Genomic DNA, 24363 nt, shown 5'->3' on the forward strand with positions numbered 1-24363 from the left:
GATGTGTATGTCTGTAGAGCTACACGTACAGAAGCAGAGGAATATCTTAATGAAGGACCCCGGCTTCGATTACCCCGTGCCGGCTTTCCTCACGATACACCGAGATCACAGTGCATGCATCTTGCAATCTCTATCGAAATTCGGCACCCGCTGCTGGGGGATGAAATCTTTGACCTATGCGCTCGGTATAGCAGAACACCGGAATGGCTGAACCAATGCGACGGGTACGTCCCTTCTTTAATTTTTTTCTTCTCGAAACTAGCGTATTATCGCGATCGAAGCGACTAGCGCGACGGAAAGGGTTAGCGCGAGGGAAGAAGCCAGGCTGGGGCCGCTGTTCGGGCCTTCATGTTTGGACTTTCCTGCAGGGATTTCGCTGTGCTTCGGGTTACAGCCGTAGACGCTGAAGAAGGCCGACGAAAGTTTCCTCGCAGTATCGACGTCGGGTTGACAGAGCTTGCGGCTTTTCTCGAAGCATTCGTTGACTGAAGAAATTGAGGCTCTAACGGGAAGAAAAAGAGAAGAGGACAAATATGGTTGAAAACAACTGGACAAGTCGCCGGCTGTTGTGTGGTGGTTATTTTTCAGTTTTACGGAATTAAAAAAAAAATCGCCGGTGGCAGATAGCTTAATTCTTGTCCTTGAGCGGTAATATTTGAAGAGGCGGACATTACTAGCGCGAGAAATTGAAACAAATATTCAAGTAATTAACGATAATTCACTAATTACCTCCCCGATTAGTTAGGTTACGGAACATGTTGCAAATTAGAAATTGCAGCCGGTGAGTTTGCAAGGCTTATGCACTTGAAGTTAATTTCCAGGATTATACCAGTTTCGAGATATTATTTCTCAAAGTGTGGACGAAATACATGGGCGTTCCAGTTACTTTTGTGTTTTAACGCGCAATAGAGCATTTTTCTAAAAAAAAAGTAAGTGGAACATTGCATTTTTACGGCGAGTTTAACGGCGCATATGTACGAACTGGTCTCATACTGTAAATTCATTCCAAGTGTATGCGCCTTGCAAACTCACCGGCTACAATTCGTAAATTGCCATATGTGCCATCAAGTAATCAGTTAGGAAGTTAATCGATGATTCTTTGTTAATTAATCGAACATGTGTTTCGATTTCTCGCCCGAGTAATGTCCATCTCTCTGAATACTCTCTAGCTCAAGGACTAGAATTACGTTATCTGCAACAGGCGATTATTAAAAAAATTCCTTAAAAGTTACAAATTATCACCCTGTAGCTGTAACTATACGTGTTGGCAGAGAGTGGGACGTCGAATGTTCGCAGGCGGCCAGCGGGAAATGGGCCGGGCGAGAGGCAGAGAATGGCACCAAAAAGGGTTATATGCCCCTCGAATATATCATTTTGCGGAAATCTGAGGTGAGGGTATCGTTCCCAGGGCTATTCAGAGGCTGCACGCCACGTGAATGGGGAATGGGAGGCGTAATGTGTTTATGCACAGGACATGACATAGCGAAATATAGCCGCAACGGCTTCCGGTACTGCATCATTCCTAATTTACTGCCGCAATTGCGCACTGAAGGAGGAAAGCTTTTAATCTTGTTCGGCATACTTATTTGAACGTGCGTAGTCACGGAAAACGCGGATCTGCACGCTGAACCAATTGAGGTGACGCCTGTTGCGCTCAACATAAACGAAAGATGAAGGAAAATAATAATAAAAAAATGATGAAAGCTTAGGGAGTCATAAGTCAATGGACTTTTAGTCCACTGAAATTGAAAGTGGACTTATTACGTCATGAAAAATTAATATTTAGACTTAGGAACTTTGGTTAGAAACATTAATATCCTGGACTGCTGCGTATGTCACAAACAGCAAGCAGCTCTTCGAAAGAGACGGGCAACTTTCGAAACGTCTTCCAGTGACATATCTGGGCTACTTTGGATAGTGTCCTTGGTCCCGCCCTTCTGTTCCTAGTGTATAGTAATGCTATCGTAAAGCGTTGTGGAGTCTAGTATCAACCTATATGCAGTTTTTTATCAATGAATGCGCTTTGTACAGCGAGATTTTTTTTTGCCAGCAATGACCGAATTGCACAACAGCATACTGTATTGGTGCACATGGCGAGTAGTCATAGACAAAGAAAATTATTTCTTCATTTCAAGCGGAAAGAGTTAAGCATGTCTTTACCCTCACAGTCGATGGGATCTTCACCTTTGCAGAAAGTTTCAATCTACAGTTAACATCTGCGGGATACTGACACTTATAGACCACCGTAATTATTTTAATGAAATAATTATTTATTTAATTCTGGTGCTTTGCGCACCGCGATCTCATTACGAGGCACGCCATGGTGGGAGACACCGGATCAACTTTGACCGCCCAGGGTTCTTTAAAAAAAGCACTGTTTGCGCAGCACGCGAGCATCGTTGCATTCCGCACGCGGCCTCCGCGACCCGGATCGAAACCATCACCTCGTGTTCGGAAGCGCAACTCCATAGCCAGATGGGCTACCGCGGCTTGTTAACACACCTTGGAGCGTACACACTGACAACATCTGCGCGTCAGCCTTTCTAATTTGCCAAGGCATAAACTATGCAACGCCTCTCCGCACGCTCAACTAATCAGCTACGCTACTATGACCAGACCCACGCTTGAACACACTTGCGACGTCTCGGACCTGTATACCGATGACGGCATCAATGAATTTCTGCGAGTACAGAGAAAAGTCGCAAGGGGCGGCTTGCACGAACATTTGATAAAGAAAATAATAACGAGTTTAGTTTAGTTTAGAAGGTTTTAAACTTGGCTACGTGCTATTATTACTTTACATATACCCCCCCCCACATGCATTAATTCCTGCATTAGTTATGTTAGTTCGAACACGAACGGGCACCGGACAGCGAACGCTCATTATCGTATCGCTAAGGCGGCCGGTCGGTGGCAGACATTTTTCTTTAAAATACGAACTGCTTTGCGAATTCTGCGTCAAGTGGCTTTGGATACTGACCTGCACTCCTGCTCCGTGAACATGGTTTTGCTGATGTCGATGTGAGATCCGTTCACACAGCGCTTGAACTCCTCCGCGTTCCAACAGGATGCCGTGCGGCGGATGGCTGGGCAGAAAAGGGCAGGCAACAAGTTCCACTAATTGTGTCGCCCTATCGCCGGCTCAATATTAATACGTGCACCTCTTCTACATCAAGTTTACCGACTTAACCCAAGTAAAAATAAAGCACGAAAAAAAGGTGTTTCACAAACCATACAGTAGTTCATATAGTAAGCGCACTTTGCGTGATTTCCTAACAAAGCGATAAAACGATCCTTTATGGCCCCACCTCCACTCCTCCTCCTCCTCTCTTTATTGCTGACAAGTAGTGGGCTTGCCTAAAAAAAATGACAACCATATAATGACAACTCGTATAAATAATACGTTGGATCTTGTTCTAATGTCCGCGCCTGAGAGGGCGGATAGGTTCGGTGACCACCGGTTATTACAGTTCACGGTTTATACAGCTTCATGCTCACGTCACCTGAAGACTAAACAAGTATTTGAAAAAAAAAGGCGTCAGCGTTATTAACAATGGTTTGAAAACCTTCATGTCGTCATTCTTGGCAACTTTTTCAGAGCGGACAGGGAACGAGAATGAGTGCCTGTAGAAGGAAAAGTTAATGGAACTAGCACATGCGCATAGACCAAAGGTTTCATTTCGCGTAAACGAATCAAAACCGTGGTTCAGTAAGACACTTCGTACTCTAAAGAAATAAAAAAGAAGTATCGCTACAGGACTGCCAAACGTGACGACACACCTGAATCTTACAGAAAACACAGAACTTGTGATGAAGCCTACTGCAATGCTCTGCGTCAAGCTAAGCATATACTTCTCTTGCGATCTGCAATCTCTGCTTCAAGGTAACCCCAAAACATTTTGGAAAGCGATCTCCCCTGCCGAACATTCCGACATTTCGCCACTGCTTGATAGTTCTGCCTCGCCGATGGCGAGATTGCTTTCTGCACCTGTTTTTAACAATTACTTCACGGCCGTATCTACAAGAGAAAACCATTCGCTAATACCAACACGAATCGAACTCGACAATCCATACATGGCCCCTACCAGTGTAATAACCACTGTTGTTGCAGAATTGATTAACAACCTCAAGATGTCAACTTCAACCGGCATGGATAGGATAAACTCAATAATGTTGAAATATGCTGTAGTACACTATAGCACAATCCTTTCTCGCTTGTTTCAATAGTTCCGTTTGACTGGGAGGTCGGTAAAGTTATACCCTTTTTTTAAGTCCGGTGATAAGATCGCTGTTAACAATTGCCGCCCAATATCACTAAAAGCGTTCCCGGTAAACTACTAGAACACATAATCTTTTAAAATGTAGCACATCACTTGGACACTAAGAACTTCTTCAAGCATCAGCATGGTTTTAGAAAAGGACTATCGTGTGAAACAAAACTAATGGAATTTACTACAGATATTTTTATAAACATGGAATCGGGTCCACACATAGACCCATTTTCCCTTGATTTCGTTAATGCTTTCCATCGCGTTGCTCATTGCCGTCTCATAGCTAAACTTTCAGGCTTAAACATCGATTCCCTAACGGTACCTTGCATAAGAGACTTTTTGTTATTCCCTAAGCAATTCGCCGTCGTCGATAAGTGCGTTTCCACTGTTAGCGATGTAAAATTTGGCATACCACAAGGAAGCGTACTCGGACCATTACGTTTTTCTGATGTGTATTAATGACCTGCCATCCGAAAAAACTTCATTAATTCGCTCGTTTGCAGACGACAGCGGGTCTATCGTCAAATCTTCTCATCTTCCAGTCATATCGCCCTTCAGCGAGACCTTGAGCATATTACTAACTGGTTCTGCTCTTGGAAGATGACCCTAAACGCTGATAAATGCAAACTAATAACGTTGGTTCACAAAAAAGACATGTTCCGCTTTCGATTACTTACTGGATAACAACCCCGTTACTCGCACAAACTCCATACAGCTACCTCGGGATTCTCCTTACACCGAACCTGTCATGGTCTGCGCACGTCGAAAAAATGACTGCTAATGCTTCAAGTACGCTCGGTTATCTTAAACGTAACATTCGCGGCACTCCTGCCCTCACCAGACAAATCGCCTATCAGACATTCGTGAGGCCTGTACTCGAATTTGCGGCCCCTTTATGGTCCCCTCATCAAGTTTACCTAACCGCGATTCTCGATTCAGTTCAATACTGCGCCGCCCACTTTATTGTCCGAGATTATCACAACGACTCTAGCGTGACAAGCATTAACTCATCTGTGTACCTCTCATTTCTTGAATTACGAAGAACCACAGCATTGCTTTGCCTGGTTCGCAAAATATTCCGTAGCGCGCGCCCGTCCAACCTGCCGCTCACTCGTCGTCTCAGCGTCCCCATAATCATCTCAGCTTACAGCGTATCTTTGGCCCAACCAATGCTTTCAATTCATCTGCGTTGCCACGTGCCATTCAGCATTGGAATAACCTGCCAAACCACATAGTTGACCTTGTTGAACCTGTATCGTTCTGAGTACGCTTAATCATATCATTTTTATAATTCATCACAACTAACCCTTGTGCGGCGCACCTCAGTTATCTCAAGCGAAGTTGTATTTAAAATAATTATCCGCTAGCAGCGGATAATTTCTTTGTACTCCTTTTTGCGATTTCAGTCTTTTTAATGCGAAAGCTTTATATGCCCCATGAGGCAGAAGAGCCGGCGTTGTCCGCAACGAGGCGAACCAAATATCAGTGTGACCTCATCAGCATCTTATGACGTCATCAGTAATACAAAAGATAATAAATGGTATAAAAACGTTAATCAGCAGTAAGAATGGGTAATTAATATGACTTAAAGTGAATCAAGGTGAATTAGAGTGAAGTGAATTATACCTAGAACCAGTTAAAGTAAGGTGACTTATGAAGGATCGACATTTGGGCGAGTTAGTACTGGTTGAACATCTTGAAGGGGCAGCGCAAAAAGACGATGACAGAAGGCAGGAACACACAGGATAGCGCTGATCATCAGCGCTGTCCTGTGTGTTCCTGCCTTCTGTCATCGTCTTTTTGCGCTGCCCCTTCAAGATGTTCAAGGTGACTTATGGTGGAGCAAAGTGAATTAAGGTGAATTAACGTTGGTGCAAATTAGAGGAAGGTGGATTAAGGTGGATTAAGTTTGGTACAAATAAGAGCAAGGTGAATTAAGGTAGAGTTGTGAAGAACATGTGACAATGTATGAGGTCACGTATCGTGGACGTAACCAATGAATTATAGAAGTCATTATGCTTTCTCATTCAAATCACGTAAGGATACTCAAGTGACTGTCAATTTTGTTTCCTTTATTGCCTTATTTATATTTTTTACAGACTTGTTCTTTCATCTTTACCCGCTAAAAATGTATAATTTCTTTGTACTCCTGGTGCAATTCAATCTAAATCTGACAAGGTCATGGCGGAGAACAGTACAACTTGGTCCGTACTACTAAAGCAACAGCCAAAGCTAGAAAAACTGCGGAAGTCACAATCCAAGCCGCAGCCGATGCCACCTACGGAGCCGATGCCACAGCCTATGCCACAGCCGGAGCCAGAGCCACGCCAAGTGATACAGCTGTGCACCGCTGTAGAGTGCACAGCGTGGGTTCCTGACAAACTGCCCGAAGAAGAACGGCAAGTGGTTATGATACTCCGGTCTCTCATGAATACCTATCGAATGCTCTTGAACAACTTACACACTCCGTCAGCGCGAAGTGCAATGCAAGTGCTGGGGGATGCTCTCAATTCAGTGCTTGAAAGTCTTGAGTAAGCATCATGGCTCACCCGCAGCATTCTATTCGCACTGAAGTCAAAAAGGTTGGGGTTTACCTTAACAATATACTGCCACGTAAAGCAACGTACTGCTTACGCCCACCGGCTCCTTGGTCTTCACTGGTGACTTCATCATCATCATCATCATCATCATCATCATCATCATCATCATCATCATCATCATCATCATAATCATCATCAGCCTGGTTACGCCCACTGCAGGGCAAAGGCCTCTCCCATACTTCTCCAACTACCCCGATCATGTAATAATTGTGGCCATGTTGTCCCTGCAAACGTCCTAATCTCATCCACCCACTTAACTTTCTGCCGCCCCCTGCTACGCTTCCCTTCCCTTGGAATCCAGTCCGTAACCCTTAATGAGCATCGGTTATCTTCCCTCCTCATTACATGTCCTACCCATGCCCATTTCTTTTTCTTGATTTCAATTAAGATATCATTAACTCGCGTTTGTTCCCTCACCCAATCTGCTCTTTTCTTATTCCTTAACGTTACACCCATCATTGTTCTTTCCATAGCTCGTTGCGTCGTCCTCAATTTAAGTAGAACCCTTTTCGTAAGCCTCCAGGTATCTGCCCCATACGTGAGTACTGGTAAGACACAGCTGTTATAAACTTTTCTCTTGAGAGATAACGGCAACCTGCTCTTCATGATCTGAGAATGCCTGCCAAACGCACCCCAGCCCATTCTTATTCTTCTAATTATTTCAGTCTCCTGATCCGGATCCGCAGTCACTACCTGTCCTAAGTAGATGTATTCCCTTACCACTTCCAATGCCTCACTACCTATCGTAAACTGCTGTTCTCTTCCGAGACTGTTAAACATTACTTTAGTTTTCTGCAGATTAATTTTTAGACCCACCCTTTGGCTTTGTCTCTCCAAGTCAGTGAGCATGCATTGCAGTTGGTCCCCTGAGTTACTAAGCAAGGCAATATCATCAGCGAATCGCAAGTTACTAAGGTATTCTCCATTAACTTTTATCCCCAATTCTTCCCAATCCAGGTCTCTGAATACCTCCTGTAAACACGATGTGAATAGCATTGAAGAGATCGTATGTCCCTGCCTGACGCCTTTCTTTATTGGGATTTTGTTGCTTTCTTTATGGAGGACTACGCTGGCTGTGGAGCCGCCATAGATATCTTTTAGTATTTTTACATATGGCTCGTCTACACCCTGGTTCCGTAATGCCTCCATGACTGCTGACGTTTCGACAGAATTAAACGCTTTCTCGTAATCAATGAAAGCTATATATAAGGGTTGGTTATATTCCGCACATTTCTCTATCACCTGATTGATAGTGGGGATATGGTCTATTGTTCAGTAGCCTTTACGGAATCCTGCCTGGTCCTTTGCTTGACAGAAGTCTAAGGTGTTACTGATTCTATTTGCGATTACCTTGGTAAATAGTTTGTAGGCAACTGACAGTAAGCCGATCGGTCTATAATTTTTCAAGTCTTTGGCGTCCCCTTTTTATGGATTAGGATTATGTTAGCGTTCTTCCAAGATTCCGGTACGCTCGAGATCATGAGGCATTGCGTATACAGGGTGGCCAGTTTCTCTAGAACAATCTGTCCACCATCCTTCAACAAATCTGCTGTTACCTGATCCTCCCCAGCTGCCTTCCCCCTTTGCATATCTCCCAAGCCTTTCTTTACTTCTTGCGGCGTTACATGTGGGATTTCGAATTCCTCTAGACTATTTTCTCTCCTATTATCGTCGTGGGTGCCACTGGTACTGTATAAATCTCTATAGAACTGCTCAGCCACTTGAACTATCTCATCCATATTAGTAATGATATTGCCGGCTTTGTCTCTCAACGTATACATCTGATTCTTGCCAATTCCTAGTTTCTTCTTCACTACTTTTAGGCTTCCTCCGTTCCTGAGAGCATGTTCAACTCTGTACATATTATACTTCCTTATGTGAGCTGTCTTACGCTTGTTGATTAACTTCAAAAGTTCTGCCAGTTCTATACTAGCTGTAGGGTTAGAGGCTTTCATACATTGGCGTTTCTTGATCAGATCTTTCGTCTCCTGCGATAGTATACTGGTATGCTGCCTAACGGAGTTACCACCGATTTCCATTGCACACTCCTTAATGATGCCCACAAGATTGTCGTTCATTGCTTCAACACTAAGGTCCGCTTTCTGAGTTAAAGCCGAATACCTGTTCTGTAGCTTGATCTGGAATTCCTCTATTTTCTCTCTTACCGCTAACTCATTGATCGCTTCTTATGTACCAGTTTCTTCCGTTCCCTCATCAGGTCTAGGCTAATTCGAGTTCTTACCGTCCTGTGGTCAGTGCAGCGCACCTTGCCGAACACGTCCACATCTTGTATGATGGCAGGGTTAGCGCAGAGTATGAGGTCTATTTCATTTCTAGTCTCGCCGTTGGGGCTCCTCCCCGTCCACTTTCGGCTATCCCGTTTGCGGAAGAAGGTATTCATTATCCGCATATTATTCTGTTCCGCAAACTCTACTAATAACTCTCCCCTGCTATTCCATGTTCCCCCACTGCCTTGTCTCCAACCTGCTTCTTGCCTACCTTGGCATTAAAGTCGCCCATTAGTATAGTGTATTTTGTTTTCACTCTACCCATCGCCGATTCCACGTCTTCAAAGAAGCTTTCGAGTTCCTGGTCATTATGACTGGATGTAGGGGCGTAGACCTGTACAACCTTCATTTTGTACCTCTTATTAAGTTCACAACAAGACCTGCAACCCTTTCATTAATGCTATAGAGTTCCTGTATGTTACCAGCTATATTCTTATTAATCAGGAATCCGACTCCTAGTTCTCTTCTCTCCGCTAAGCCTCGGTAGCACAGGACGTGCCCGCTTTTTTAGCACTGTATATGCTTCTTTTAGCCTCCTAACTTCACTGAGCCCTATTGTATCCCATTTACGGCCCTCTAATTCCTCCAATAGCACTGCTAGACTCGCCTCACTAGATAACGTTCCAGCGTTAAGCGTTGCCAGGTTCATATTCCAATGGCGGCCTGTCCGGAGCCCGGAATTCTTAGCACTCTCTGCTGCGTCGTAGGTCTGACCGCCGCCGTGGTCAGTTGCTTCGCGGCTGTTGGGGACTGAGGGGCCGGGGTTCTATTGTTGTGTTCATATAGGAGGTTGTGGCCAAGTACTGCACGAGGGTGGCCAATCCTGCTCTGGTGAGGGAGTGCGTTACCGGTTCTGCTATCAGGCCCCACTCCAGGCCTGTTTATGCAATTTTATCAACACGCGGATTTTTTTCTTTTTTTTAATCCGGTGGAAAATTGCGCGGCACCGGGATTCGAACCACGGACCTCTTGCACGCGAGGCGGGTGTTCTACCTCTACGCCCCCGCTGCTTACCCTGGTGACTTCAACGTGCGTCAACAGCTATGGGGAAGCATCAAGGTTAATTTCAGACAGCAAAATGACGGCAGCCTAACGTTCGGCGGAGCACTTCCTTGGACTTGAATTATTTTCAGGCGCTTTGCTGCGTGCACACAGTGTTCCCTCTATCCCGCTTTCCTTTTCCTATTTCCCCTTTCTGTTCCCCCAGCGTAGGGTAGCAAACCGGACGCTAATCTGGTTGACCTCCTTGCCTTTCCTCTCTTTGCTCTCTCTTTTTCTTTGTACTCCTTTTTTTTCTTTTGCTAATTGCCGTGTATCCTCTCCTTACGCAATACTTCTTTGGGAGCCTGTGAACTAACTAACTAACTAACCAACTAACTAACTAACTAACTAACTAACTAACTAACTAACTAACTAACTAACTAACTAACTAACTAACTAACTAACTAACTAACTATTTAATTAATTAATTAATAAATTAACTAACTGCCTAACTAACCAAGTAACTAAATAAATAAATAAATAAATAATAAAATAAATAAATAAATAAATAAATAAATAAATAACGCCGTTGTTATCCGCAACAATATGGACTGCGTTAGTTCCAGTAAAGCATCGAGAATCGAGAGTCACTCGAGGCATCAACATCAGTTCCTCACGCAGCTGTTCAGGCCGTGCAGCACGAGGCGAAAGCGAGCCTAGACGTGTCGCCACGACTAGCCGTTCCGGAAATGTGGTCCTGCGTGGCCGACAGCTGCAGGTCGGTATATGAGAGAGAGAGATAGAGAGAGAGATAGAGAGAAAGAGAGAGAAGAGAGAGCGACAGAGAGAGAGAGAGAGAGAGAGAGAGAGAGAGAGAGAGAGAGAGAGGGGAATATAGGAAGGCAGGGATGTTAACCAGTCAATACTTTGGTTGGCTACCCTACGCTGGAGGAAGGGAGAAGAGCAAGAAGGGAGAGAGAAGGTGTAGAGACGTGTATGGACAGTACTCAAGTTAAAGCCGCTCGCCCAAACCAGACGTTCTGAGAAAGCACATAAGTGCCTTCACTGCCTTTTGAGCCGATGATCGGTGGGGACGGTGCTCTAGTACTGTCTGTTCACTCAGAGGACGATCATCTAATTTCATCAATGGTTTGACAAAGATTGTCTTTGTTCTTGAAATTGAGAACAGTGGCACAATAATTGGTCAATGTTCTATTCGCATCCGCAAACATCACATGCAGGAATATTAGCCATTCCAATTAGTGCTGAGTAGGCATTCGTGAAGGCAACTCCAAGCCACAACCGACACAGAAGAGACGCTTCACGTCGGTGCAGACCAGCCGGACGTCCGAGTTGCAGTGACGGGTTTCGTCTGTGCAGTCTGTGCATGTGTACGGGTGTGTGTGTGTACACGCACACACACACCCGTACACATGCGCACACACATGCGCACATGCACGCGCACATACCCGCACACGCACACACACACGGACCCGCACACATGAACGCGCACATGCACGCGCACATACACACGCCCACACACCCGCACACACATGCGCGCAAACACACGTGCGCGCACACGCGCACATACACGCACATGCGTACACACAAGCGCATGCGCACATGCACGCGTATATACACACGCGCACGCACATGCACACTCACACGCGCACGCACACACACACACACATACACGCACATGCACACATGAACGCGCACATACGCGCACACGCGTACACACAAGCGCATGCGCACATGCATGCGCACACACACGCGCACATGCACGCGTACATACACACGCCCACACACCGAACGTACACACACCCGCACACACATGCGCGCACACACGTGCACGCACACGCCCACGCACACACATGCGCACACACACACATGCACGCACACGCGCACATACACGCACACGCGTACACACAAGCGCATGCGCACATGCACGCGTATATACACACGCGCACACACATGCACACTCACACGCGCACGCACGCACACACACACATACACGCACATGCACACATGAACGCGCACATACGCGCACACGCGTACACACAAGCGCATGCGCACATGCATGCGCACACACACGCGCACATGCACGCGTACATACACACGCCCACACACCGCACGTACACACACCCGCACACACATGCGCGCACACACGTGCACACACACGCGCACGCACACACATGCGCACACACACACACACACATGCACGCACACGCGCACATACTCGCACACGCGTACACACAAGCGCATGCGCACATGCACGCGTATATACACACGCACACACACACACACACACACATACACGCACACGCGCACATGTACGCGCACACACACGCGTACACAGAAGCGCATACGCACATGCACGCGCACACACAATGCAGTGGTCGGACCTTCAGACCTCTGAGAAAATAATTTTTCTTGAACAGCTTGGATAACGTTAGCCGGGGCACTCTTATACCATGTTTCCCAGCCATGGAGTTTTCGCAGCTAAAGTTAGTGAAGCTGTCCAAAAAATAAGAAAAAAAGTAGTTGTGGTGCATGATTGTGTAAATACGATCCTAAAAAACCGACCGTGTTCGTCAAAGGTCTGACGACAGACAACCGTAGGTCTTATAATGGTATCTTGCATCGTGCTTTTTTGTTTTTGTTTTTTGAATTTTACTAGCTTGTCTAACGTAATTTGAGACACCCTAAATAATAATAATAATAATAATAATAATAATAATAATAATAATAATAATAATAATAATAATAATAATAATAATAATAATAATAATAATAATAATAATAATAATTTTATTTGATCATCACAACAGACATGATGATGCAGGGGGTCCGAAGTAAAAGCTGTCTTTCAGCAGAGGAACGGCCCCCCTTTTTTGGCAGTAGCATACAAAGTGACATAGAAAAAGATATACAAAAAGAAGCACTGCTCACGGCGGTCACATTGCAATACAGAAGAATATATAAACATGTTAAATAAAGGCTGCATCTGGCACATAAATTTTCTTTGAAAAGAATTAAGCCATACACACATGGCAAAAGAAATGAAGGATTCTAATAGTTCACACAATGCAATGACATGGCAAAGACACTTTAACAGAAAAAACATAGGAATAACGTCGAGTAACACCATAATTTAGCAAAGCGATTGGGCTTTCGTTGCATAAAGAAATAAGCAAGAAAATTTTAGGAAAGATGGTAAATCAAGAGTGTCCGAAATGTGACACATGGGGGTGTTATATCCTGTCTCATTAGGTCATAAGAAGTCGTGGAAGCCGGTGTTCTAACGTTTGTAGACCATATGTTGTTCGAAATGTTTTAATTTCCCACATGTCCTTATTTCTTGTATTGTAGTTTTGTTCGCGCCTTCTTGGGCCTGAAAGAGTTTGAATAAAAGATGTTTTATTTAAATGTTCTTGTTTAAGTGTTCGGCTGAGGCGATAGTCATACATTTTTGTTACTGGGACAATTTTGTCTTCTAAAAATATTTCTCTTGTGTGATGTAACCTCGGTAATTTCTTAACAATCCGCATTGCTTTTTGTTGTAATACAAGTAATTTGTTCAGGTTTGCCTCGGTTGTAGTTCCCCAGATAAGGCTACAGTAGTTAAGGCGAGAATGAAATAAAGAGTAATAAACTAACATCATAGCACAATACGGTAAGATTTCACGGTTGAGATAGAGCAGGCCGATTATTTGTGACAACTTGGAAGTAATCTGGGTCACATGATCGTCCCAGGACATCTGCTGGTTAAACGCAACGTCCAGAGTTTTGAACTGTGGTACTATTTCCAGCGGACAAGATCTAAAGTAAATTTGTTTTGTCAAAGTAACTTCTTTATTCTTGGCCCGAAAAACAACTTCTTTTGTTTTGTTCAGATTAATTTGCAATGCATAACGTATACTCACTCTTCAGGAGCGCTCGGTCGTTGCCACAAGCGGCCGATCGCACGGCTTCTATGGCCGCTTGGAGGACGGAGAGCTGCGTGCCGTCGCTGTCGGAGCAGCCTTGAAGCCTTTGAGGCTGGAGGCACGATTCCTCCGGGGGACTGCGCAGAACGAAGAACGTGGAGACGAACGCGTTGGTTACCAACTCTGAGATATAACGGATAAGACATCCAGAATGAGACAAAATCGGGTCATAAGCACAAAGGGTGCAGGCACAGACTGGAAAGGAAGGAGCAGAAGACTGGATGGACAATTTTTCTTGGCAGTGTTTCAGGACTTGCAGAGCGCAGAAATTAAACAAGAATTACGGGACACAGTGGACATGAAACGGCACCCGGTCTTGACTGTTCTCGTTTTTTCCCTGCGCTTTATGTAGGATGCTGAAACACTGCAACGAAGAACACCTAACTATAGCTTGGCGGCAAACATATTGGATTGGCAAAAGTTCGCTTAGTCTCCTCGCTTTCCAGTGAGCGAACACGGCGACTTAGAACGTTCCGAATCGTAATTTCGCTCAAGTTTTGCGCAGGTCTGTGTGCAACCACCAAGGCGAAAGACGACTCTAGCTCTTGCGGGTGACGCTCTTCAATAAGTTCTGAACACTTGTGTTCGGCCCCACCAGAAGCTGTAATTGCTTGCAGGTAACAACGTTTTCATGGCGTAGGTTGTTTATCTACAATTATTCAACATTAATCATTTATCAACGTTTCAGCTTCAGCGATCGTCGTATACTTGCAAGCAACGAACGCGTGCACAGCACAAAAAAGAGCAAGCAGACTGTCGAAACGTGCTAGCCCCGGACAGTTTTCGCATGTGGTTTTTGCATGTGTAGGCGAACGGGAAGTCCTGGTTCACCAATGCCTGCCATACCGCCTCCAAAGATAGTCGTGTAGCTGCAATAAATAAATAAATAAATAAATAAATAAATAAATAAATAAATAAATAAATAAATAAATAAATAAATAAATAAATAGGTAAAGGATTTAGATACGCTCATGCATTTGTATTGGAAAAGTTTTCCAATAAATAAATCATAGAAAATAAAAGTAAGCTTTTCCTTCCTGTGATCCTATAGCATTTGAATGGTCGCCGACGCAGGGATATTGGACAGGGATATTGCGTGACCGAAACTCGCCCCTTTCATGCTTTCTTACGTGCAGCCATTCTGTTCAACCGCAGCTCCGCTGTTGTCGAAGCCCATGGAGTTTTCCAGGTCTCGGGCCGACATTTTGAGACAGCGAAACGCGTCGTCCTTGTAGCACTGCTGCTGTTCATCGTAGCCTTCGGGGACAGGCGGCGCTGGCTGGGTTGCTGCGAAGAGGAATACCATGATGCACTAACAACACTGGACAGGGATCGATAGCTGCAGAATACAGGCGAATAATAGAAGGTAACACGGTCTCTAACAAAAAACCAGATTTATTACATGTGCCCAACGTTTCTGGATCCCTACTACGTCGGCAGCGGAAACAGTCGCCTTCGCAACGTTGTTCAACGGAACGGAGCCTTTTATTCGAGCTCAATGCGTTCATGCAAACCTACGGTTGAAGTGGCTGAAACAATTGAATGCGAGGTAACGGTGTCAACTCCTCTAATCAATTACGGCAAACGCGTGGATTTGTGTTCCACCCCGGCCCTCACTGAGTGCGTCTTCCACGTGATGCCAGCTGATGCAATAAGTGTTGCGCCAGCGCTATTTAAAGGGTCATTGCTTAGAGCAGAACACTTTTCGATCTTACTTCTATACGGGAAACGTACTTCGAAATTTACACAAAGACCAGATGTCCAGGGTGTCTGAAAAATAACTGTGCTGCAGTGAAAATGGTGTTCTTATAGTCTGAAATTCCAGTGCAGTGATCACTACAGGAGATGCTGAAAATGTTCATCACCGGCTTGAATACATGTCTGCTCACGTCGCTGGATATTGGTAAACACTCGGCGGAGGATTGCTGGAGTTATCTACGCAGTGTGCTGGGTAATGACTGACTGTGGCTCTTTGAAGTGTGCAACGATTGTTCTCGTAAGTCCGTCCTTTGCGCGCACCCCACAGACGTTATCGGACGATCTATGGGTCTTGCGCTGTCTATACGGCACGTGAAACGGCGACGTCATTGAAAATTATAATAGTTTTGTTCATTTTCTCACTGCAGAGTTACGTTTCAGACATTCTCTATGTACTGCTTAACAAATATAAAAATGAGCATATACACCGGGAAACTTGCGCTGAAAATATGTGTTGACTGGCCGCCTCATCAATGCCCGTCTTGTAAGACAGCAACCTTCAAGGTATGCTGATAATGAGTGAATCAAACATGAAACACTTATTGATGCGAAAGCGTCAAATGGCCCATTGAGCGAAAAACACAGGAACAGTATGTGTTCCCTAGCCGCCTCGTTAATGCCCGTCTTGCAAGACAGCAACCTTCGAGGTATGCTGATAATGAGTGAATCAAACATGAAACACTTACTGATGCGAAAGCGTCAAATGGCGGATTGAGCGCAAAACACAGGAACAGTATGCGTTCACTGGCCATCTCGTCAATGCCCGTCTTGTAAGACAGCAACCTTCAAGGTATGCTGATAATGAGTGAATCAAACATGAAACACTTATTGATGCGAAAGCGTCAAATGGCCCATTGAGCGAAAAACACAGGAACCGTAGGTGTTCACTGGCCACCTCGTCAATGCCCGTCTTGTAAGACAGCAACCTTCAAGGTATGCTGATAATGAGTGCATCAAACATGAAACACTTATTGATGCGAAAGCGTCAAATGGCCCATTGAGCGCAAAACACAGGAACACTATGTGTTCACTGGCCACCTCGTCAACGCCCGTCTTGTGAGACAGCAACCTTCAAAGTATGCTGATAATGAGTGAATCAAACATGGAACACTTACTGATGCGAAAGCGTCAAATGACCCATTGAGCGCAAAACACAGGAACACTATGTGTTCACTGGCCGCCTCGTCAACGCCCGTCTTGTGAGACAGCAACCTTCAAGGTATGCTGATAATGAGTGCATCAAACATGAAACACTTATTGATGCGAAAGCGTCAAATGGCCCATTGAGCGCAAAACACAGGAACACTATGTGTTCACTGGCCACCTCGTCAACGCCCGTCTTGTGAGACAGCAACCTTCAAAGTATGCTGATAATGAGTGAATCAAACATGGAACACTTACTGATGCGAAAGCGTCAAATGACCCATTGAGCGCAAAACACAGGAACACTATGTGTTCACTGGCCGCCTCGTCAATGCCCGTCTTGTGAGACAGCAACCTTCAAAGTATGCTGATAATGAGTCAATCAAACATGAAACACTTATTGATGTGAAAGCGTCAAATGGCCCATTGAGCGAAAAGCACAGGAACAGTATGCGTTCACTGGCTGCCTAGTCAATGCCCGCCTTGTAGGACAGCAACCTTCAAGGTATGCTGATAATGAGTGAATCAAACGTGAAGCACTTATTGATGCGAAAGCGTCAAATGGCCCATTGAGCGAAAAAGCCAGCGGCGTCTGTAGCAGAACGAAACCTAACTTCCTACTGGCCGCGATGCCACGTGACGAGCGCGCCTTGCGTATTCGTGATGCTGGCCTCCGCTTACTGGCCCGGACTTCGACACAGCAGAGCGGGTGAAGGGGAACACCTGCTGGACCGCGGTATTGGATGAGGGGGAGGGAAACGCCGCGCCGCCACGTGACCCTCGCTCTCTGAGGCCTGTGTTATCCGTGAGTTACTTGTCCGCGCAAGCTGCCGCTTACGTTCTAACTGCGCCTCGGCCGAATAAAAATGCGCCAAGCGTCTCAACGCCCTCGCTTGCCTGCGAGGAGTTCCTAACTCGAAGGACCCCTCAGCGGCGTTCACTTGAGCATTAATGCTTTCTCACTGACAACTCATAAGAAGTGCTTAGGTGTCCTGGAATTTTTTATTTGTTTATTCCTTGAGTTTCATTGAGTTTCAATGAGTTTCATTTATTGAGGTTCTTTGAGTGACTATTATTTCCCAAAACTACGTGAGCACTACGAGTAACAAATAGTCGCACCAATTTGTTACTCTCATAGGACTGCTAAGAGCTGGGCTTGAATATTCACAAAACGTACTTACGCTGGAAGTGTTCGTAAGAGCAGATGCCAACGAATCATGATGTTGGACAGATCATTAGGGAAAGCATGGTAGTCAACGGCAAACGGCAATTACGAACGAAAATTTTTGTGAATTCTGCGATGGGACATAACTAGTCGCGCATGCTTATAACAGTAACCGAAGGTAGCCGGAATGGCCTCATATTACAGCGGCGAGAAGGTTGTGGGACGACTTCTCGCGATATACGACGCTGGGTGAGGTGCACACTTACTGGGAACAGGCTGCTCTTGTCTGCAGCCGAGGAGCTCCATACCAGGTTCCAGCACGTCGGTCTGCAAATGCCTCTGTGACACGCACTCGCCGAAAAGCTTCTCCACCGTTCTGAAAAATTAAACAAGAGCCGATGAATTGATAAGAAAAAAGAACTGAAATTAGGGCTAGTTGGTACAGATTCATCATGGTGGCCTAAGCGCCATGAAGAACACGAGAGAAGAGGCATGACAACGGCGCTGGTCATTGTGTAAGCTGCGGCTGCTCGACATTGTTTACCACCGCAGGTATAGTTTGTTCAAGCACCGTAGTAAGGAAGAACTCGGGGAAGCATACCACATTTTCAAATATTGTTCTTCAGTTGCACGGCCCGCTGAGGAGATGTAACCTCTGGAAGGCACGTGAATAGCGTTTCTTCCTGCACCTTGGTCATTCTTTGGTTTACGGGCATGCGTGACTTGGGTGAGTGTTTCTCGGACCTCTTTATTCATCCCACCTCTAATCTTGCACTCTTCTTGACACCTTAGACACCAAGATGGATTCCCAATGGAATGAGCAATGACCTTCGTTTGGGAGGAAGGCATCTGTTTATCGTGCTATTTGCCGCAAGAACATTACAGGTCTTCATAGTTTGACTGCTGTAGAGGAGTTTTGAAATGCGCGGTCCATATAATACCACATGATTTTGCGCCACATACGTTTCACGCTTCCTGACATGTCTGAGATAACCACATAATTCGCAACTCTCACAGTGGACGAAATGGTGCGGGTCTTTTTAGGACAGTACAGGCGAGTAGTAGATGGTGAGACGTCACTGGTTTTGCGATCATGTGATTCACACAGCCCCTTCGCCCAACCGACACAACGGTATTATTTCGTAACGGTAACTCTCCTTTAGACCAGTCAATTGTTCAAACAGCACTGGACCACTTGCACATGTGGAGCACTTCAACAAAACTAATTTTTTTTCAGCCCAGACAATCAATCTCCGCGTTTGGTAGCACATTTACAACTTGGTCATGGGATATTCAAGTCACTAACGTTAGTACACGAATATAAAGATGTGTGGGTGTGCTTCCTAAATTCACATTATTCTTACCAACAGTGGTAGAGCCACATATATATGATACGTACATTATTCTTACTCATATTAATCAATGTATTATTATTTGGGGAAAAACAACGCTAACCAACTTAAACAATATACATGTGCTCCCGAAGAAAGGTGTCCGCCTTATAGCTTACCGCGAACCGTATATATATATATATATATATATCCCTCTATTGCATGAATTATGCAAAATGTCCTTTCAAAATTACTTTCACAGCTTTTATTATAAATTGCAGGAAGAAACATGCTAAAATTTTCTGATTTATTACGACTGTATTAAAGACACAGATCTGTGCCAAATATGGCGCACCATGAAAATGGCCAAGCGGTCTTGCTGCATGGGCGAAAAACAGACTCATTCACTGCTATTCTTAGCGCGTTGTCTGAAATAAGCAATTGTTTTTTCACTCTTAAGACAGTTGCGCTCTTTGGAGTGTACATTTGTCCCACAACGATAATCGTCATCTGCTTTGGTTGCGTTTCCTTTCGTCGAAACACTGCGCTCGCTACTTTCCTGTCGAGAATACTATGTCACGCTGATAACGCGCATGCCGCTGGTGACTTGGAAGTACCGGGCTGCCAGCGTTAAAGAAAGGAAATGCGGGCAAGACAGATGACGATTATCGTTGCGAGACAAGATACCACCCACAGGGTGTAAATGTTTTTAAGAGTGCTGCATTTCGGCATAGAAAACGTTGCACTTCCTGCATCTTACTGATGACTTCTTTGAGTAAGAAGGCAGCTTACAACTCGCCTCATCAAATTTCGGTCAGATCAAATTTTGACATATCGGACGTCTTTGGGCGGCATTGCGGCAACTGGTCCCCACGCTTTTTAACGCGAGAGCTGTGGGGACCCAGTGTCGCGAAAAATCAGGCGTCGGCGTCCCGCGTCGACGTCCAGCATCGGACGTTGCTTCTGCAAAGATACTTTCGAACTACGCATACCCAATCACGCAGGCCCTCCCTGTGGCACGAAGAAGTTACTGAACTAATTGAATTTCTCAAGGTAACATACGCAGAAAAATCATGAAGTACGGCTTACACACAACCTACGGACGTGATAGCGTCGGATTGTAATTTGAATATACAAGAAAACGTAATTCTGTTAAGCGAAAACTAAAGAAAAAAACCAGAAGCCCTTTTTTAGCTTTTCTACCATTCATAGGGCGGCCATGGCCTCCTGGATCTGCGCGCGCAAATATCAAAGGCCATAAAGCAGCACGCCCGGTTCCTTGCAACACCTCCAGATGGCGCTCGCCTCCGCCGTATCGCGGCCCACGCAAGAGGCCGCGTTTCTACTAGAAAGCTTGCCTTCGTGCATAGCGTTCGCCGCCAGCGTTTCCCGGTAAACATTACGGTTACATAAGCAGCAGTTAGGGATCTTTGAACGCTGTCGCGTTCCACTCTTAAAGGAGAGGCTTAAGCGTCCTTCAAATTTTTAGCTTGAATCTGAGATTCGATATTGTGAGAAGGCCTTCTTGGTCCCTTGTTGGGTAGGCGCTTATCAGAAGCCAGCCCTTCTGCAATTTGTTTTAAATTGAACCTGCACAAATTGAGGCAGTACATTAAAGCTGTTCTGGACTATGTCGGAGGTTACGCATTGTTTATATATGTTTGGCGTGCCACTGAGCAGATCGCAACACAATTCCAATTTTCCCGCGGTAATTCATACTGTGCCATATATGGCGCACACTGATTTCCGGTTCTCTGCCGTAGTTGCGGAGGAAATTGAGAAAACTAAGAACGGGCTTGAATTGATGAGATCACAAGCTATGCAAAAAAAAAAAATTCCATGTTGCTGCGGCAAAAATGTTGCGAGAAAAAAGAAAAGCAAATGCCCTTGTTCGCCCCCCTCCCTACCTACTTTCGCGAGAGTTCCCAAAATCTACTTTACCTGCGTTCACACCAGCAAAAAAAAAAAATGATAATCGGTATGTGGCAAATATGGGACGCCATGCAATAGGGATATATATATATATATATATATATATATATATATAACCTTTAATAAGAGTTGTACTTGAAGAAACGTGGTGTTATCTCTAAGAATTGTTCACTGAAGGGACGGCCTTATATGAGCTCCGCATGGTAGGATACAGTGCAATTTCACAGCCTGAGTCCTCTCGCACCACTAAGCGTAATCTTTCTTCGTGAAATTGTTTTATACTTACCTACCACTAATACTGCATCGCCTTTCCGGAGTAAGTGCAGCCTCTCTCTCTCTTTTTCTGTTGCGCATGACTGCTGTTGCTTCTGATTTCGAGTGAATCCGGCTTGGTTTCATTTCTACTATTGAGAGAATTATATAGAGTGTCCTAACTATCATGCACCAAGATTTTAAAGAATAGAAATTGCGTTACTCCAAGAAACCTAGTGCGTATTGTTTCCGGTACAGTGGAGTAGCCGCCAGTAATTTTTTCGTTACTAATATTTAATGGGATAATTAGAATTAATTATCTAGCCTGATACATGCTGTTTTAATTATCAAAGTGTCAATGAGGCATTTGTAGGCACCTCCATATGCCACTTTACTGTGGTGTTTTTAGCGACGTACTAATTGCGTGCAGTTTTTTCCGACTGGTAAAGAAACCGCACGAAAAATAAAAAATACCACGTGACTGCCAGCCCCCCACCCCGCTGAATAAAGCAGCGCACTCAAGCTGATTGAAAGCAACTGCTTTTCCTATCGCAAACCCGAAGAGGCAGCGCATCATCTTGATATGGTACGGAAGGAGCACCAACCACAGGTTTCGCGGCATCGAGGCAATTCCTTCCTCCCATTTCTACGCCACACGTCTACGTATCCGTCTCTCAAGGCTGACTGATTACATTGATAAAGAAGCGCCCCCTGATAACGTTGCCGAAGGGCCGCTCTGACCCCGCACGAAGCTCGAAAAACAATCTAATAGACATAGAATGCCTCAACATGCCTGCTCTGCCCGCAACGCGTCGAAAGAGAGCGCGCGCAGCTATATTTCGCTCCAGAAACTTGCTTCGGACCAAATTAAAGTGACTGTTTTATTTTTCATGAAAGTGTATACATGCTGCAAAAACGGGTTCGTGGAAAAAGATGAAAGCGAAACAAACAGACCGAGAAGCAACCCATATGTAGAGAAAAGGCAAAACCGATGCGTTCAAGAAAGAAAATATAACATTTCGAAATGAGCCGACTTGGTAATCGAGACGTCTGCCCCCCCCCCCCCCCCCGAAAAAAAGAAAGAAATCCGCCCAGAATCTTCCCTGACATTTATCTGAATGATGTGTAAGCATTTCGTGCTACTGACGTGGTGTGTCGTGGTAGTACATGCTGGTGTGTTTCGAATAATTGCGAGAACGACCGTGAAAGAACCGTGAAATGGAGAATTGCGGTTGCAACACCGAACTGTTAAGTGAGACCTGCACGAGACGAGTAGAAGCAATGTTCACTGGTGTTATAGATAACCGCAGCGGATACGGACGCGGGATGAAATGAACAGGGAGATGTAGCAAATGAAAGAAATATATGCAACATTTATTAGGTACACTGAACCAACCCGCCGTGGTTGCTTAGTCGCTATGGTGTTGGGCTGCTAAGCACGAGGTCGCGGGATCAAATCCCGGCCTCGGGGGCCGCATCTCGATGGAAGCGAAATGTGAAAACACTCATGCATTTAGATTTAGGTGCACGTTAAAGAACCCCTGGTGGTCCAAATCTACACTACGGCGCGCCTCATAATCATATGGCATTTTGGCACGTAAAACCCCATAATTTAATTAATAGTAAGCAACATTGAACCATTATGAAATGTGATCAACCGTGTTCCGGCGGCGGCGTGGCCCATATCTTGAAAGCGATCTGCAAAAGCGGCAGAGTGCGGCATGTGCTGAGAGCTACGCGAGCGCTGGGTTCTCGCCGCTTCGTTGGCGTTGAAGCGAGAGGCAGCACGCAGGTGAATTCGATCGCTGTTGCGGGCGCTATGCTGAAAGCGATCGTCTTACGGGATGGACGGTGGGACGGCTTTTCCGTTGGGTATTACGCATTTAAAATCATCAGGTTTTAGTGCGCCCTTATTATCTATGAATTTGTAAGCGCCGTTGAACACCAGCTGCTGCCTAGAGGACGTGCTGAAGTAGGTCTCCTTCTGCAGCTACGCAGTACTGAGTTCGCTTTATCACATCTTCTGCGGCTTTTTTGATGACAGACGCTAGAGTTCTACGGCAGACATCCGTTATCCTTGCCTTGAGCTCATCTGACGTCCGTCTCGATCATGTAGATGCGATCTTTTACTTAACCCCAAAGAAAGAACTATTGTGGTCAGGTGACCTAGCCGGCCAATTTACAGGCTCGTGACTTCCAATCTATTGCGCATGAAAAGTCGCATCCAGCGAGTTTCCTGGTCGGCTGTTGCTGTGTGCGGGCGTCCCATCTTGCTCATACCACAGAAGTGGAAGACGTGACAGCGGGACTTCGCTGAGAAACTCATTCGCCCCTCTTTCAAAGATTTCGTCCATATAATGCAGTCCAGTCAGTGTGTGATCGAAGAAGATGGGACCGATTGCAGCACCTGCATAAATTCCGCACCACACTTTGAACGACCACTGGTACTGGTGCCGAGTGCGCTTTACCCAGTGTGGATTGGAGTCACTGCAGAGTGTGCATTATGTAAATTTGCCCGACCGTTTCTGCAAAAATTGGCTTCATCTGTGCCCATGATATTGCTCAAAAGGTCCGGTGACTCATCGGCTTTTGTGAGGACCCAATTCGAGAAATCTAGACGATTCCGCAGGTCCCTATCATCCTACGCATTGGT

At 45.3% G+C, this 24363-nt stretch overlaps 1 protein-coding gene across 1 annotated transcript in view; it reads right to left on the reverse strand.

Moving 5' to 3' along the window:
* Positions 1 to 204: 204 nt before the first annotated feature.
* The window catches only part of LOC142577916 (uncharacterized), a 38588-nt gene continuing 14429 nt past the window's right edge, over positions 205 to 24363 (reverse strand). The window contains exons 5-9 of the mRNA XM_075687357.1: positions 18462 to 18571; positions 15260 to 15416; positions 14067 to 14206; positions 2981 to 3086; positions 205 to 502 (exon numbers count right to left, since the gene is read on the reverse strand). Of these exons, the coding sequence (XP_075543472.1) occupies positions 259 to 502; positions 2981 to 3086; positions 14067 to 14206; positions 15260 to 15416; positions 18462 to 18571 (757 nt within the window). The 3' untranslated portion in view covers positions 205 to 258. The remainder of the gene's footprint in view (positions 503 to 2980; positions 3087 to 14066; positions 14207 to 15259; positions 15417 to 18461; positions 18572 to 24363) is intronic.

This window comes from Dermacentor variabilis, chromosome 1 (genome assembly GCF_050947875.1).
Source record: "Dermacentor variabilis isolate Ectoservices chromosome 1, ASM5094787v1, whole genome shotgun sequence".
Lineage (NCBI taxonomy): Eukaryota > Metazoa > Arthropoda > Arachnida > Ixodida > Ixodidae > Dermacentor > Dermacentor variabilis.